At 39.8% G+C, this 17,073-nt stretch overlaps 1 protein-coding gene across 2 annotated transcripts; it reads left to right on the forward strand.

Annotated features, from left to right (window-relative positions):
* Window positions 1-4,118: 4,118 nt before the first annotated feature.
* ccdc22 (coiled-coil domain containing 22) lies at window positions 4,119-16,690 on the forward strand. Of its 2 annotated transcripts, XM_053317046.1 has the most exons (16): window positions 4,119-4,496; window positions 4,805-4,982; window positions 5,534-5,666; window positions 6,320-6,426; window positions 6,783-6,867; window positions 10,476-10,636; window positions 10,920-11,135; window positions 11,229-11,399; window positions 12,508-12,627; window positions 12,710-12,826; window positions 12,914-13,015; window positions 13,623-13,730; window positions 14,456-14,551; window positions 14,820-14,879; window positions 14,970-15,044; window positions 15,963-16,690. In XM_053317046.1, exons 1-16 carry the CDS (start codon window positions 4,447-4,449, stop codon window positions 16,074-16,076), a joined length of 1,893 nt encoding a protein of 630 aa, XP_053173021.1. In that variant the 5' UTR covers window positions 4,119-4,446; the 3' UTR covers window positions 16,077-16,690. The 2 variants fall into 2 exon arrangements, with proteins under 2 accessions (XP_053173021.1, XP_053173020.1); XM_053317045.1 differs by having other exon boundaries at window positions 10,920-11,399.
* The last annotated feature ends 383 nt before the right edge of the window (window positions 16,691-17,073 follow it).

A 17,073-nucleotide genomic window follows, 5' to 3' on the forward strand; every position in this document is an offset into this window, starting at 1 on the left:
TGTCTTATGGTCTTTCTTAATACTGCTTGAGCTTTTTTGAACTGTCTGTATCATATGTTGGAAATTGTTGTTGGAATTGTTCTTTTCATTCATTTAAATGCCACCATGGTACCGCTTTCCTTTTTGTATTTCCATGACTTTTAGTAATAGATCTCAGAGCTATTTTATTATCAAAAGTTTCTATGGACATATTACCATTAATCTGCCTCTCCCAGTTAACTTCCACCTTGTGCAATTCAGTCACTGATGCATGAATTTTTATTTTACAAAAGGTTTGATAGTGGTCACAGCCTTTGGTTCCTTATTAATATGTGTCCCAGTCTCATATTGGAGTAATAGTAGAAATGTTATCATACATCCATGAATTGACCCACATATGTATTATACATTTGCGTCATTGTCACGCCACCTTTTGTGGTGTAACAGTCCATCTAGCAGGAAGTCTATGCCAATTTAATAGCAAAAATTACGAAAACCATATTTCTTTTTTGCTATTAGGAACCCAAATCCTAAAGACAGCCAGGCTAACAATATTGTTATGTCATTGCAGATCAACAAATGATGTCATTATATAGAGAAATTATAAGAAAAGTTTAAAAAAAAAAATAGTAAGGTTGATGAGTGTCAATGTTAACTGCTTAGCTAAAGTAACTAGTAGATCTGAATATCATGTAAATAACTGCAGGATTAGTGAGAAAGTGACTTAAAGAAGGACAGAGCTATAAGTGTTTGAGTAGACTTAGTGTAAGTTTAAATTTGCAGCAGGTAATTAGGTCTTTGTATCATTCGTTCATTTGATATTCATTTGAGAATCCAAAATAAAAAAATAAAAAAATGGCTAATATATGTATATACACATACACATATATTAATATACATATAAACATATACTACATATCTATACATGCATATACACAAATATGAGATAAAATAAAGAAAATCTATAATAAAACATACTGAGAGGCGTTACAGCAGCAATGACATGTAGCTCAGTGTGTATGCGGTGTTATAACAAGGCAGTGTGGTGCACAGTTCATCAGTCTAACATCATCTGGGAAGAAGCTGTTCTTCAGCCTTGTGGTTCTTGCCCGGATGCTACGCAGCCTCCTGCCTGAGGGAAGGGGGCAAACAGTTCATGTGCAGGGTGGGTGGAGTCTCTCATGATACAGGAGACCCTGTCCCTGCATCTGTCAGTAGATGTCTGCGATGGTGGGCAGGCTACAGCCGATGGTTCCCTGTGCCAACTTAACGGAGGTGTGCGGAAGTCCACAATCATCTCCTTTGTTTTGTTAACATTGACGATGAGGTTGTTAACTTCACACCACTTCTCCAGTTCATTCACTTCCTGCCTGTACACTGACTCATTGTTGTCAGTAATCCCACTACTGCTGTGTCCACTATGTGGTTGGTTAGATAGTGAGCAGTGTGTACAGCAGAGGGCTCAGGAGGCATCCTTGGGGGGAACCAGTGTTAAGGATGATGGAGGATGATGATATGTTGTGGACTCTGACAGTCTGGGGCCGTTTTGTTAAGAAGACCAGAACCCATTTGCATGGTGTTGATCTTACTCTAAATACTCACAGCTTGTTCATCATGATATATTTTCAAATCATACACTTATGAAGCAATATGAAGCAAAGAAGTCATCACCACAAGCATTACAGGTGAATTGTACAGCTTCTAATGGCCCCACAAGCCCTCCACCAATGTACTTTTACACCCAAAGATTTTTTAAATCAAGCAAAATCATAAAAAAAACTCTTCTTTAAACAACTTCTTCCACTTATCCCTCTAAATTATGGTTTATTCCATCTCAAATGCAAAAAGCTGAGAAAGGCTCCACTTCACAACAGTTCTTCGAGTCGGCAGGTGGTGGGCATCCCATCATTGCTGAAGCAGCCTACCCAAAAAGCAACAATTTACTCATACATAAATAACTACTTCTAATCTTATTGACATATAAATCTATGTAAACACCTGGTGATTGTCAAAACCCTTCACAATCCCTGTACTTCTTGAAAAATTGAATAAGAATAATGTTTGAGCATTACTTGAGTTGTGACTTTAAAGACAGTGTAAAATGAATTCAGACATTTTCTTCTTAACACATTAAATAGGTCATATATAAAAAAGGTGTAAAAAGCATTTCAACCATTTAGATTTGAATTGTGGAGCTAGGCTTCACAAACTGTGTTTCAACATTTCTGTGTTCAGGATTTAGTGGGCGGGTCTGAAAATCACTGCTGCGTTACATAACCCGGCAGTGATTAGCAGAGGTAGAGGTATAAATACATTCAGCGCACTACTGCTACTACAGTCTACAGTTAGCCAGTTAGCTGAGTTAGCCGCCAAGTTCACAGCAGAAAGCTCTTAAACCTAGCGTCCATGTTTTGGGTAGAGGTGGTGACTTTGATTGACAGATGACACTTGGCAGGGGGCGGGGTTTCCCAGTGGGCACTCCCACAGCGTTTGGTAGCAGAGAAAGAGGCAGAATTTTACACAACTTTGAAGCCTAAATTCATATATTTTTTTAATCATTCAAATTTGGCAGGGTGATTAACAACACACTTTTCTGTGGTGTGTCAAACTCAGAACACATATTTATTCTTACTTTACACGGACTTTAAAAATATGATGTTAGTGTGTTCTTGATAGCCTACATTATTAATTATCCTTATGGCTCTTCTGAAGTGTACATGGTGGTTGTAGGGAGCTTTTGTAGGTGTTACTCCACACCTCCATACTGTAGTTCAGATATGGTATAGTGAAGATATTTCAACCAGGAAGTGCTAATCACAAGTGCAAAGTTAAACAAGGCACACAACACAAAATACAAACTAAGCAAAATCAAACTGTAAGTGGAAGATGTAAACTTAAATATTTATCTTTTATTTTTATTACAGGGTAAGGATTATTTGAGAGGTTTTAATAACTTTTTGTTCATTGTTATCTGGGAAACACAGTGTTTTAGTTCAATACAGAATAGACTGATGTTAAGTGTGATCTGAAGCTTGTGATTCTGATTCTGATTCTGATTCTTCATTACAGTTCAGATAAAAGGCCATTTGTAAAAGAGGAGTAGGTTTGCTGAATCTCAAACATGTGACCTCAGGAGGGTTAACTGAATGAACCCTTAATCGCTGGTTCTACATATTATTGCACTTTCCACAAGTTGTCCGGTAATACGTCAAATAATCCAGCTAATGACACACACACACACACACACACACACACACACACACACACACACACACACACACACACACACACACACACACACACACACACACACACACACACACACACACACACTGACTGCCACTCATTTATTGCTGGTCATTTGGATGCTCCTTTGTAGATGTGGTTACTACATAAAAGGGAATCAATGTAAACATATGCAGCAATTAGGCATACAGTATGCAATAGCACTAAGCATAACAATGTGACATGAAATACACAATGTAAATAATATCATTCAATGATAAATAGTAAATGGGAAAAAATATAATACTCATGCTCTTTATTGCAAGGGTAGCATCTGTGTAATACTATAAGGTGAGTTTCTCTTATTTTGAATGAATTATTATTATTTTTAATTTCTCTATTGAGATTTCTGAAAAGTCCAATTGGGAAATAACTCAATGTTTTTCTTATATGATGATTAAACATAGGATGTGATAGGTCTGTCCCAACAACTAAGAGCTTGGACATTTCTCCATTTAAAGGGTCATATGACAATTCACCTGATGAAGAACAGCAACTTTGGTGATATACATTTTATAACATTGTTATATTCTTTCTTTTGGAGACATATTCATATATTTATTTTGAACAAATTCTTCATATGTGTACAGGTTGCCTCTATCAGTCAAAACGTCTTAAACAAAGATTACAGCCTTATCAATCCATTCTTTTATTTCATGGGCTCACCCAGCACATTTCCGGTCATGAGACTGTCTGTGTCGGTGCATGCTGGGAAGTGTAGTTCTGAGTTGCCAGTTTTCCATTGGCTCTCTCCAGCATCTAGCCGAGAAGACTCCACCTCCCAGCAACACCGCAGCTGTGTGCTATCATTAACTAGACACACCATTTTTCGTTTGTAGTGGGCAGCCCGGTTAACTTCAGTTTGAAGCTAATGTAACACACTCCTTCATAACAGCTACAGCTTACTAGCGGCGGGGACTCTTCAGCTGCACCGGTAAACACTATGGACTCTGTCAGCCAGTGAGGAGTGGCAGCCCTGCTAATCAACTAGTAGCTAGTTCCCAGCTAACAGAAGATGGAAGCTGCTTCCCTCGCCTGCCATCAGCTGTGGGTAACCCTATGATACATCCATGGGGTAACACACACTAAGGTGGGCTAACCTGAAGTCAATTCAACAGCCGCTAGCATCAGATGTCCTCCTATTATCCTGTTAGCTAATATCTCTGCAGAGAAATTTCAGCGATGGAGGAAGTGGACAAAATTTTGATTCACACCCTCAAACAAGTCGGCACGTAAGTATTAGCAGTGTGTGTGTGTGTGTGTGTGTGTGTGTGTGTGTGTGTGTGTGTGTGTGTGTTTATGCGTGCGTGTATTTTCTAGTTAACAGTCAACAGTAACTTGTTGAAATGACATGTTAGCTGGCGGTGGCTAACTTGAGGTTTGATGTTAGCAACATTAATTTAGCTTGAATCTAACCAGCTACACAGCGTCTTTATGACAGCAGTGAGCTCGTCATATGACCAGAGTTCATGTGGTTTGTGAGTGTAACAAGCTGTGTTGCAGTCCTGTTAATATGTGTGTGTTTGTGTGTCACTCGCAGAGAGGTGAGTGAGGAGGTTAACAGTGTCAAAGAGTTCACCAGTGAGCTGATAGTGGAGGCCGTGGTCAGATGTATCCGGGTAATCGATCCGGGCCTGGGCAGCGCGCTGCCAACCTCTCTCCCCCCCGGCATGTCAGCCCGCTTCAGAGTGGGCATGAGCCTGGCACAGGCCTGTCAGGTGAGACTCCAACTGCATCACTGTCATGTACCCACTGAGGTGCCGGTGCTCTGAACCAGCTGTGTCATGTGACTAGATGGTAAATGGTGAATGGACTGTAATTATAGCACTTTTATGGTATTTGTGACCACTCAAAGTGCTTTTACACAACATGTCACATTCACCCATTCACACACATTCATACACTGATGACAGGAGCTACCACGCAGCGTGCCAACCTGCTCATCAGGAGGAAACTAACCATTCATACACAGTCATACATTGTTGGAGCAGCCATCTAGAGCAATTTGGGATTAAGTATCTTGCCCAAGGACACTTCGACATGTGGACTGGAGGAGCCGGTAATGGACCGCTCTACCTCCTGAGCCACAGCCGACTAGATGACACAGAATAACATAATACCTCACATCTAGGACTGAAATCTGTAATACATTTTTTTCAACCACAAATCATGGTCTTTCTCATTGATCAGGATCAATTCAAGCACTTCTTAACATTTCTTAACATTCTTAACATTAACGTTCTTAACATGTCAAACTGTTGCTTTGCAGGACATTGGTTATAAAGGCGAGATAGGCTACCAGACCTTTCTGTACAGCAATGAGCCAGAGATCCGCTCCCTGCTCATGTTCCTGGTGGAGAGGCTGCCCAGAGAAAGTGCTGAGACCTCAGACCAGCCAACAGGTACAGAGAATAGTCTGTATGTCACTCAAACAGCTTGTCATGCCTCTCCTTGTGTGTATTTGTTACTTGTGTCATAACAGAAGTTGCTACAACCCTGGTTTGTGGCTATCACATAATCATCATTTTACATGTCAGACTTTAGCATCAGTCATATCACATTTGAGGGTTGGCAATATGATCCAAAAACATTATGTGAGTATTGCAAGGCATATTTGCAATAATGATATTTTTGATGATATATAGTTTTTGGGCCTGCAGTCATCAACTAGCAGCACATACAGGATATATAAATTTGATATAAAATAATCAAATGACATCAGGACAGAAAACTTCAGTACTTCCAGGTACAACAGTGTGCTTTTTTGCACACTTTTCAGAATGATTTCATACCTATTATGGTCTGTTAAGCACAATACTACTTGTCTAATTATATGGCAGTCACACATTTAATCAGTAATCAAAATTGATCCCAGACAGCTGTTACAGTTGTGAGTTTAGAGAAAGAAAACGCTGCACTTATATGACCACGACAGGAACAGACTCTAATGAGGAAACGCTATACTTTCTTCAGATAACGTTAGCATGACAAAGCATTCTGTTATAACGTCCATCATTTTTGATGAGTCATCCAAAGCTGTCCTCTCTTCCTGTAGGTAAATCGGTGGTCCTCCAGAGAGCCATCGCTGCTGCCATTAAAGCCCAGCTGTCTGTGCCCTGGCTGCCTCCAAACTGCAGACTGCCACTGCACGGTGAAACACAAGTAAACTCTTTAAAGTTGAACTTTGGTGTCTGGGAAAAAACATGAAAAAACTTTGGTAAATGTGGTTGTGTCAAGCTGATCAGCTGATGAGCGGCATGAAAGGACATGAATTGAGGTCTGAATGATTGTGAACTTCATCTCAGTCTTATAGATGCATGATGTTAGCATGTTTGTCATGATATGACTTCCTTAGAGCAAATCAACTGACACCAGCCCCTATTACCAAAGAACAACTTCTGCAAAAAGGATTGGAAGAAGTCACATGTAAAAATATTTTATGAAACTTGATTTCTGACATTGTCATCATTTCTGCCACCCCCACCACCTTTTTTTTTTTTTTTTTTTTTTTTGTTAAGAGTCCAGGAGGACTGCACAGCTTCCACGTCCAGCCCCTCAGTTTACCACACTGCACTAAAGGTCCTACGAAGAAAGAGCTCATCGGTAAGCCTTCTACTGCACACACACTACACATACACACATATTCACCACTGTCACTCTTCTGTTGCAATTTTCTTTGACCAACATTGCGATGCAAGTTGTGAGTAATGCTTCATAATTAATTGTCTGAAGTCACCTAAAAGCATTGTATGTAGTTAGAGCTAAAACAATTGATCTGCAACTATTTTGATTCTTTAGGCTAAAAGTGACTCAAATTTCCTGGTTGCGGCTTCTCAAATGTGTAGACTATCAGTCATGAAGATAAACTGAGTTTTGGATTTTGGACTGTTGGTTGGACAAAACAAAACATTTGAAGTTGTCACCATAAGCTTTTAGAAATGATATTAGTCAAAATAGAGAAAATAATCTGCTGATTAATTGATAATGAGAATGATTGTTGGTTCCAGCCACATTAGTTATATTAGTTTCACTTGGTGGGGAATAATCTTAAAGCTTTTAAAAGTCTAAATGCAGAATGTGCTCTTACATGTGAGCTGATAATCTGTGCAGATGGTTAGAGGAGAAGTGACAAGCTGCCTGTTTGTTTTGTTTTTGTGTTTTGTTTTTTTTTTTAAACTTTATTACCATTCATTAATATTAATAGGCAATTTAACTGTACAGAACAAAACAAAATCACCTTGAGATTGGGCTTTGTTCAACACATACGGTATGTAAGGTACATACAAATGAAAATAGTGCTGCATAGGGTCAGAATGACACCATAGGTCCATATATCTATCAATCAATCTTTATTTGTATAGCGCCAAATCACAACAAAGGTTGCAGGTTCTAAACTGAACTCTTCAGGTTTTCATTTTAAAGAGACCCAACATTCCCACATGAGCAACAGTGGCAAGAAAAAAACTCCCTTTTAACAGGAAGAAACCTTAGACAGTACCAGACTAAGTGGGCGGCCATCTGCCGCGACCGACATTGAGAATGAAAATCACAACCAAGGTATAGAATAATAGGTGTCCAACCCTCTTATAAATAGGTGCAGGTATAGGGTAACTTTAAAAAACTTTTTAAATTAAAATTAAATTAACAATAAAACCATCTGAAAGTACTATATACAAGAATAAAAATAAATCATTGTCCATGATAGCTTCCAGCTTTCCTCTCATCCTCCTCTCTGTCACTGTCTCCACACTGTCCACTTCCATCCTCATTACAGAGCTGGCCTTCCTCACCAGCTTATTTAGTTAATTTGCATCACAGCTCTTGATGCCCCCTCCCCAGCACACTGCGGCAAAGAAGATGAAACTGGCCACCACAGACTGGTAGAAAATATATAACAGCTTGGTGCACACATTAAAGGACCTGAGTCTCCTCAGAAAGAACAGCCTGCTCTGTCCTTTCCTGTAGAGGGCCTCAGTGTTGTCTGACCAGTCCAGCTTGTTGTTCAGTTTCAGCCAGAGGAACTTGTCAGTGTCCACTATCTCCATCCCCTCCCCATTTATGAAAACAGGTGTCAAGGGGGGACTTCCTGTGCTGGAAGTCCACCACCAGCTCCTTGGTTTCCTGAATGTTGAGCTGTAGGTGGTTCCTGTCGCACCATCCTACAAAGTCTAGGTCTCTGTACTCATCCTCAGCCAACAATGGAGGAGTCATCTGAGAACTTCTGCAGGTGGCACATCCTGGAGTTGAAGCAGAAGTCAGAGGTGTATATAGTGAACAAAAACTGTGACAATGCAGTACCTTGGGGTGTGCTAATGTTGCTTAAAACCACACCTGACAAGCAGCTTTGCAGCCTGACATACTGTGGACTGTCTGTGAGGTAGTCCATTATCCATACCATGAAGTCCTGGTCCACCTGCATCACTGAGAGCTTCTCAGCCAGCCTGACTGACTGGAGAAGTTGAAGAACATGATCCTCACAGTGCTTTGTGACCTCTCCAGGTGTGTTTATGCTCTGTGAAGCAGGTAGATGACGGCATCCTCCACACCAATGTCAGCCTGATACGCAAACAGCAGCTTCCCCTCAATCCTGTTTTTGTAACAGTCTTAACTGATCCATGGTTTGTTGTCAAGGAAGCAGCCAACCTTCTTGGTTGGGACAACACTCTCCTCACAGAACCTGATGTAGTCTGTGACGCACTGAGTGAGACCCTCACTGAACATATCACCATAGTTCTCCTGAAACATCTCCCAGTCTGTTATCCTGTAACAGTAGATGTGTACTATTTTTGTATCCATTGCACTTTTTCAGGTAGGGTTAGGCTTCATCCAATTAATAGTAATCATTTTTCTTGCTGTCTATCAATCATCTAATCATATATGTATTAGACAGCACTGATCAGTGGATCCAGGGGGATGTCAGTTCTTAACAATTTCTCCATTTCTTCCTTTTTAAATCTTTCCAAAATGTCTATTGTGTGGCAGTCCCAGAAAATATGAGTATGATTCCTGACCAAAGTTGCCTGTTTCTGAGGGATTTTTGAAGGTAGGGAGCAAAGTGCTGAAAATGACATGGTTACATCTCATACAGTGTATGTTACTCTGTTCAGGTGAAACCATTGTGTTCATTTCTTTACAGGAGACAGTAGAGACCAAAAGTCTGAGACCACTAGTCAAGACACTTGCGTTTGTTTATAATTTAATACTTTTTTAAAATTACAAATGAGAATCAGCTTAAACATTTGAGTGAAAAGTTGAATTTTAAATGTACGTGTATTTTAGAATACCTTTTTTTTTATTCTTTTAATTTCTTTTGATGTGGTACATTCTCCTTTTGCTTTAATGACAGCAGGCACTGGAGGTGGTATGGACAAGTTTGTGCAGAATCTGCTGACTCATGTCATCCCAGCATGATTCAAATGTTCCATAGAGACTCTTGTGATGTTTAGTTTACATTAGCTAACATCATGGTGTTAGTTCGTCTTCCTGAGGTTCAACATAGACATCACATGTTTTAAGATACAGCTATACAGATTATATACCGAACATTCAGACGTCACATTACTTAGAAATATCCATTATAAAATGAGACACTACAAATAAAAAATAAGCAAGATGAAAAGTCTACTGTTCATTCTTACAGTTAATTGTATTAAGTTGTCTTTTCTTGTTTTCGTAAAAGGTATTATTATAGTAGATTTGAGGAGATGTGTCCTATGTGTGGATGTTAAGATATATTATAAACTGCTCTGTCAGATCCGATAGTTATGTTTGCTTCTGATGAACTCTACTTGGATAGAAACTGCTGTGCTGTGGTTTCTTGTCATTTAGAACATTACTGAAGAGTGTCCAAAGCAAGTCATGAGAGATTTCTGTGCATTTGAAAAACATTTGTGTGCAGTAGATGTGAACAATAGAGAGCTAATGTGGTAGCTTTGTTTTGAGTGAGCTGGAGCTTTTTTTTTTTTTTTTTTTTTTTTTTTTTGTCTTTTAGCTCTTTCTTAGTTGTGGATGACCAAATGACTGGACAACTCAAGGTTTGACAAAACTAAAGCTTGGTTGTGGTGCTTTGTCACCTAACGTATCAAACTTTCTGATCATTTCCTGGCTTGTGTGAAAATATTAGAAGTTTTCAGTGTAGTCTCAGAGATTTGGACCTCACTGTATGCTGAAGGAATTGTAATCAAATGTGTGTGTGTGTGCTGTGATTTCAGACTACCAGCGGGACATTCTTCCCCCCGTGACCGCCCAGCCCTCCAATCATGCCTCTGTGGTGGCATCCATATTGGAGCAGCACACGGCCGAGCTGAGCGCCGCTCAGGAGTGGGACAGCGAGTGGAACAGTCAGGGACTCGTTTCTCGTCTCACGCCTCAGGTACACTAAAACACTCACTTCATACACATTGTGCTTTACGTTCTGAACATCTATCTTCTCTATATGACTGCCAGCCAATTATGTGGCTGCCTGGCAACAGCAAAACATCAAACATTGATTGTGTCAATTCTCAAATTAAAGCTAGTATTCAAGTAGAAGTACAGCTGCTCCTTTTAAGTCAATGAGTTGGCCTCTACTTATTGGTGATTTACTGACATTACAGACTGTAAACATGTATATAATAAAATATTCCATGCTGATTGATTGTGTCTGTGTTGAATAGGAGTACCGGTCCAGGAAACTGACCCGACTGCGTAAACGTGCCGAGGAGCAGCTGCGTTCTGCCTCACTGCCCTCTGCTGAAAGTGCCTTCGGTGGTCCTCGCTCCACCTCTGACCTGTCTGAGCTACTGCAGGCCTTCAGAGGCTCCGCCCCCGCCAACCAAGTCCTCACAAAGGGTTCTCACTTCACCCACACACAGAAGTTCACCTTCACACAGGTCGGCACCACTCCAGGAATAAATCACTGTGTCCACAGTTTACAGTTCAGTACAGTGTCCTCTAACGTGTCTGTGTGTCTGTGTGTGTGTCAGGAGGCAGCAGCAGTAACCAGCCCCATCCCCACCGGGCGTCAGTCAGAGGGTGATGTCCAGCTCCGTCAGGAGGAGGAGCTGGCTTCACTGCAGCAGCAGTTCCAACAACTCTGCACTGATGTTGACCAGCTAACAGCAGATATGAAGCACATGGGTGTCACTAATACACAGGTAACACACATACAGTACCAGTCAAAAGTTTGGACACACCTTCTCATTGACTTGAATGAGAGAGAGTGTCCAAACTTTTGACTGGTACTGTACATCTCAGCTGAATGAAGGAATGCTGTAGCATAGACATGGTTTGGGCTATGTTGTAAACTGCATGGAAGCTGGTGTGATGTAAGCCTTTGTTATGAACCAGAACACAGACATCACTGTAAGGATAGACTCACAAACAAGAGAATGTCTCTCTGGATCTTTAATACACTTGCAAGTGGATAATCAGTCTCATAGGGAGTCTATGGCTGAGAGCAAATTCTCTGTTTGGCTTTTTCTTATATAGTCTAGTATCACACATCAGTCACACGTCAAGACAATGAACAGATCAATCATTCAATTCAAAACACAGATTAAAACTTCCCAGACGCAGAGGATGTCACCAGTTTTCTTGTCTTAACACAATTGCAACAGAAAGGAGTCTTTATATAAGAATCACATAACAGTTATCCCTAGTTACAACACCAACCTTCTGCCTCAACAGTCACACACACATTGTAAAACTCAGCAGAATCTTTACAAAGATGTGATCAGTTAAGGATAAACATCAGTATATCCACTCTGAATCATTTGGCAGTATCAAAACATGTTTTTGACATTATTAAAGGCTCAGAATGTATCATCAACATGGTTCCTATATCCCTGAAACCCTGACAACATTCATATAATAAGAATAAGAATCTTTATATAATAATGATAATAATAATAATTTTATTTTTAAAGCACAAGATGCAGCTCAAATTAAAATGATGCGAAAGGAACAAAAAACAATGTTACAAAAAATATTAATGTAATAAAAGATGGAAAATAAAACTTGTAAATAGAAATATTAAAGTAGCTAAAACACTGATTTTAAATGGCATGCCTGGGTGACTCATACTAACTCTGCAGCTGGTAAATAAAGGAAATTAAAAATGAGGAAAAACACCCAGAGGTTCAAAGAGTTAAATGAAATGGAAAAAGCACTGTGGGTTATGTATTTGGAGTGATGTGGAGTAGATGTGGGAGCAACATGAACAGAAATGAACAGTCCTTCTACATATGTGATGTGTTTGTGTAGGTGTTGGATGAGTTGAAGCAGAGAGAGCTGGGAAACACTGAAGAGGAGGAGAGGATGCAGGTGAAGAAGAAAACTATCGACCTGCTGCCAGACGCTGACAACAACCTGGTGAAGTTTCAGGTAGGAGAGACGAGTGTGATCTGTCATTTAATCCATCCATCCACCCGGACGTGGTGCTAGACATCTGTGTTCCTCCCTGCAGGCTCAGGTGGAGGCCAGCGCCAAGCGGGTGCTGCACCTGGCATCTCAGTGGGAGAAACACCGCGCTCCACTCATTGAAGAGCACCGCACACTTAAAGAAATCTGCAGCAATCAGGATGTAAGTAGTACATCTGACACCACAGATCATCACTACATTTAATGAAATAAAACAATTTGATTCTCATAATGTTCTTTTCTCTGGCAGCTGGAATCATCCAGAAAGCTGTCTGAAATCAAGTCTCTGCATGATAAAATCCGTGTGTCAACAGAGGAGGCCAAGAAGAAGGAAGAAATATACAAACAGCTGGTACGACTTCATTCATATTTCTTTTGAGAGTGAAGACAGAACTCTAAACATGATCTTTAGTAGCACATGTACTCAGGCAAGGATTGTTTTAAACTTGACATCTTGCTGTAAAATGACTTTTCCGATGTATGCTGATGATACTGTCATATATGTGACCATGTAGAACTGTTTTGTCAGTTTCTACCCAGCTGCTTTAACACTATCACTGCAAGCAGCAATAAATTCAAGCAGAAAGTGCAATCTTTAATATGACCTTCCTAAGAATGTGAAAACATGCCACATGCATAATTGACCATATGTTTGGCCACCTGGGGATGTGAATGCTGGATCTTTGTGTCCAGAGAAGGTGACTTACTGACTGCACCACTTTCTTACAGTATGAGGCAATGACATCATATGTGTCACACTGGAGTATCTGTTGCTAAAGCCAGTACTGATTTATGAGTGTTTATGTAGAATTTATGTATTTTAAAGACCCATCTAGTGACACGCTTTGCTAACTAGCTTAGGCTATTAGTTCATGCTATATAATTACCTCTATCGAATTAAACATTTAAATAAATGTTTACCTGACAGTTAATATTGTGTCTGTTCTCCACCCACATAGGTAACAGAGTTAGAAAATCTTCCCCAGGATGCGTCTCGGTCAGCATACACACAGAGGATTCTAGAGATTGTCAGCAACATCAAGAAACAGAAGGAGGAAATTACAAAGGTAGGTTGAAAAGTTAGACTTAAAAAAACAAAAAAACTACATAACTTTTACATTCAAACACCAGAGCTTGAAACTACTTCATCTGAAATTTCCAAAAAAGTACATCTGAAGGACAGCCAGCTTGAATAGATCCAGCTCTGGAGTAGACACAGCAGGACTTGTGACAGATCTCATGATATGTTGTCAAAGCTTTCATTTCTATACACCCTATTCATTTCTTACACTGATAAAATCACACAGGTCTCTGCTAAGCAGTGTTAACAGGCTCCTCACAACAGCCTTTTAAAACATACTATCAGTGGATTAGAGCTTTAAATGGCAACTCCACTGATATTTCATATCAGTGTGTGTTTCTAGGTGTTACAGATGAAAAATGTACCTTTTGTGGCTCCAGAGAGGTCTGTGTGAAATCTGACAAATTGACTCAAGTGATGTTGGAGCTGAAGGAAAAAAGAAAGAAAGAAAGTGTGGAGTTAGAAAGAAGTGAAGTTATTAAACCTCTGCAGTTCCTCATCTCTGTTGGGGGCAGCAGCTCTAAACCACATTAGCCATTATTAGCTTTATTTTATTATAATGGGTTTTGTGTGAGTAACAAATACAAACTGTGCAATTCAAAAAGACTTAGTCTTGAAACTGACACTGAGTGCGTCCAGGAGTATGATGCTAAATCAGTAGAGCACTCCTTCATCCATCCCTCATCAACACTGTGCTGGCTTTCCTTACAGATTCTGTCTGACACTAAGGAGCTACAGAAAGAGATCAACAACCTGACGGGGAAACTGGACAGAACCTTTGCTGTGACTGATGAGCTGGTCTTTAAGGTCTTTAAAAGGAGTTTTTTTTAATTAGCTTTATTGGAATTTGATCAAAAAGTCGTAATCATTTTGGTATGCTAGATTAACTTTAATTCCAGGTGGTTTGCATAACCAACAACAAAGCACATGAATTCAATTATTCCTTCAGCTGTATAAACAAGTATCAGGTTAACTGTGTAGAAGAAAGGAAAAGTTTTTGAACAGAGATCAGTAGAAGCTGGATATTTATATCACACCTGATATACTGTTGTGTTTTTTTCATCATCATTTTCAGGATGCCAAAAAAGATGAGTCCGTCCGCAAGTCCTACAAGTACCTGGCCGCCCTGCATGAAGTACGTTCAAATGCAAACATCTTTGTGAATATCTGTTGTTTTCATCTGAATGTGTTATGTTGTAACTTGCCACCCTACATTTCTCTGTAGAACTGCAATCACCTGATCCAAACCATCGAGGACACTGGTACAATCCTGAGAGAAATTCGTGATCTGGAGGAACAGGTAAGATTGGTAGTTTCATTGATTCAGGGACATCACACATGTAGTAGAAACTCTCCAATGTATAGGAAATGCTCATGTACCCAAATTGATATGAGATGATCAGCGTCAGTTTAATTCCACTGTGTTTGGTACAGGGAATGTTGTCAGGATTGGAAGCAGGTTGATACTGCTAGCTGAACTCCCTTAAAAGTGCCTTGTTTACACTCAAACAATTGACCCAGTTAAGGTCAAGATATCAACACAACCCTGGGTTTATATTAACTAGTTCAAATGGGCTGTTTGGATTCAGTGTTAATGGATTTTAATAGATAACCCAAACGATAAAACGGGGTTATTTTGACCCAGTTGTACACACAAGCTCAGGTTTTACCTCAAAAAAACTCACATGTATTATCAGTTATCAAAACAAACAAAACACTAAGGTCAGCTAGCAGGCTAGTTAGCAAATTAGTACATTATACAACATGTAAACATACCTGGAAATGTCACTTTGTAGCCGTTACATACCTGTTAGCTTGATTTGTAGCAATAGCAGCTTGTTTACTTTGTCTCTGTTCTATACAGTGTAACACCAGTGAAACTATTAACAATACACTTAAAAAGGAGGAAAAATTATATCAGGCAGGTGCAATGTAACAAAACATAATTTACCCTGTTCAAGAAATGTCTCTTTTATTAAACTCAATACAAAGCATATAATGTTAAACATGGCACACTGGTGTATTTTTCATTATTCTGACCACCAGTGGAAGCATGAAATGAAATGCATTGCTTCTCAGCAGCACTCTAGTCATGGACTGAACAGAATTGAACTTGAAAATGTATTCATTTCTAAAATACAGCAGCTTGTTCAGAGGTTTACCACTGTATAGTTAAGAACATTGTAACTTTTTCCTTTTTCATTTAAATTGTCCACAGATTGAGACAGAACATGGTAACAAAACTGTGGCTAACCTGGAGAGGATTCTGGATGACTACAAGGCCATTCGACAGGAGAACTCTGCACTTGCTGCCAAAGTGCGAGAAGGCTGAAGGAGACAGCGGTGGACTCTGCGCTGCCTGCTCAGGCTGAAGCTGGAGTACAAGCCTCGAGCTGCCTGAACGGGACTCAAACAGCATTCCAGTTTTCAGACTGAAGCTAATGCTGTTGATTAACACCACCCTCTGTTGCCATTGGATACCTGCTTTTCTTCAGAAAGGCTAGCTGATTGTTGTACCATGGAAACTAACTTAGCATTTTAATGCAATATGGATGGAGATGGTATTTAGATTTTTTTTTTCTAATTTCAAAGTGATTTCTATGGCTGGACATGCTCGATGAGGGTCCATGCACTGCTGTGATCATTCTGCAGCCGAAACATAACACTGGACAGCAGCTGATGCTGTCAGAGCCTCTCTGTTCATGTGTACTCATTCATATCGATGTATGAAATGTTTTCATAAGATATCTGGATTAAAATCTAATCTGTGACTTGGAATTTTTAATACAGAAAATATTTCCAAAATTTTCAGACTTCACTTATTTCATTGTCATGGATCTATTCAAACTAAGTATGCTGAGTGAATGGCATTTGAATGTAGTCCATTAATAATGTTGTCCAGCCCCATCAGCAAAGTATTGTATATATGGTACCAGTTTAAATAAAGATGCCTTACAAACTTGAAGAGCTGCTCTTATTGTAACCAAAAGAGGCTGGTCATGAAGTGTGGACCCACTGTCCAAATCTAAGTCACTTAACACCCTGACATCTTTGCTCACTTACACCTTTTAATGTGCTGCAGAGTTCTTCAGTGTGCCTCCTACTCATGTAGTGCTCAGGTTCAGCAGGGTTGCTGTTTTGGGGCGAGACACCTGTATTCAGGCTTTGTCTCTTGAACCTCATACCAAGACACAAAGCTCCTCCTTGATGAAAACACAGGCTCCAAGCCTTACCCAATTAAGTTTGGTTTTAACTGCAGTTTTGAAATTTTATACATCCCCTCCATGATACAGAGAATGTGTCAGTGGTCAACTCATCAGTGGAGAAAG

The sequence above is a fragment of the Scomber japonicus genome, chromosome 4, assembly GCF_027409825.1.
Source record: "Scomber japonicus isolate fScoJap1 chromosome 4, fScoJap1.pri, whole genome shotgun sequence".
NCBI lineage: Eukaryota > Metazoa > Chordata > Actinopteri > Scombriformes > Scombridae > Scomber > Scomber japonicus.

Coding starts and splice junctions, on each gene's coding strand:
- ccdc22 (XM_053317045.1), top strand. CDS start 4,447: ATGGAGGAAGTGGACAAAATTTTGATTCACACCCTCAAACAAGTCGGC. Junction 10,637..10,919: donor TTTCTCGTCTCACGCCTCAG/GTACACTAAAAC, acceptor TGTGTTGAATAG/GAGTACCGGTCCAGGAAACT. Junction 14,552..14,819: donor CTGATGAGCTGGTCTTTAAG/GTCTTTAAAAGG, acceptor CATCATTTTCAG/GATGCCAAAAAAGATGAGTC.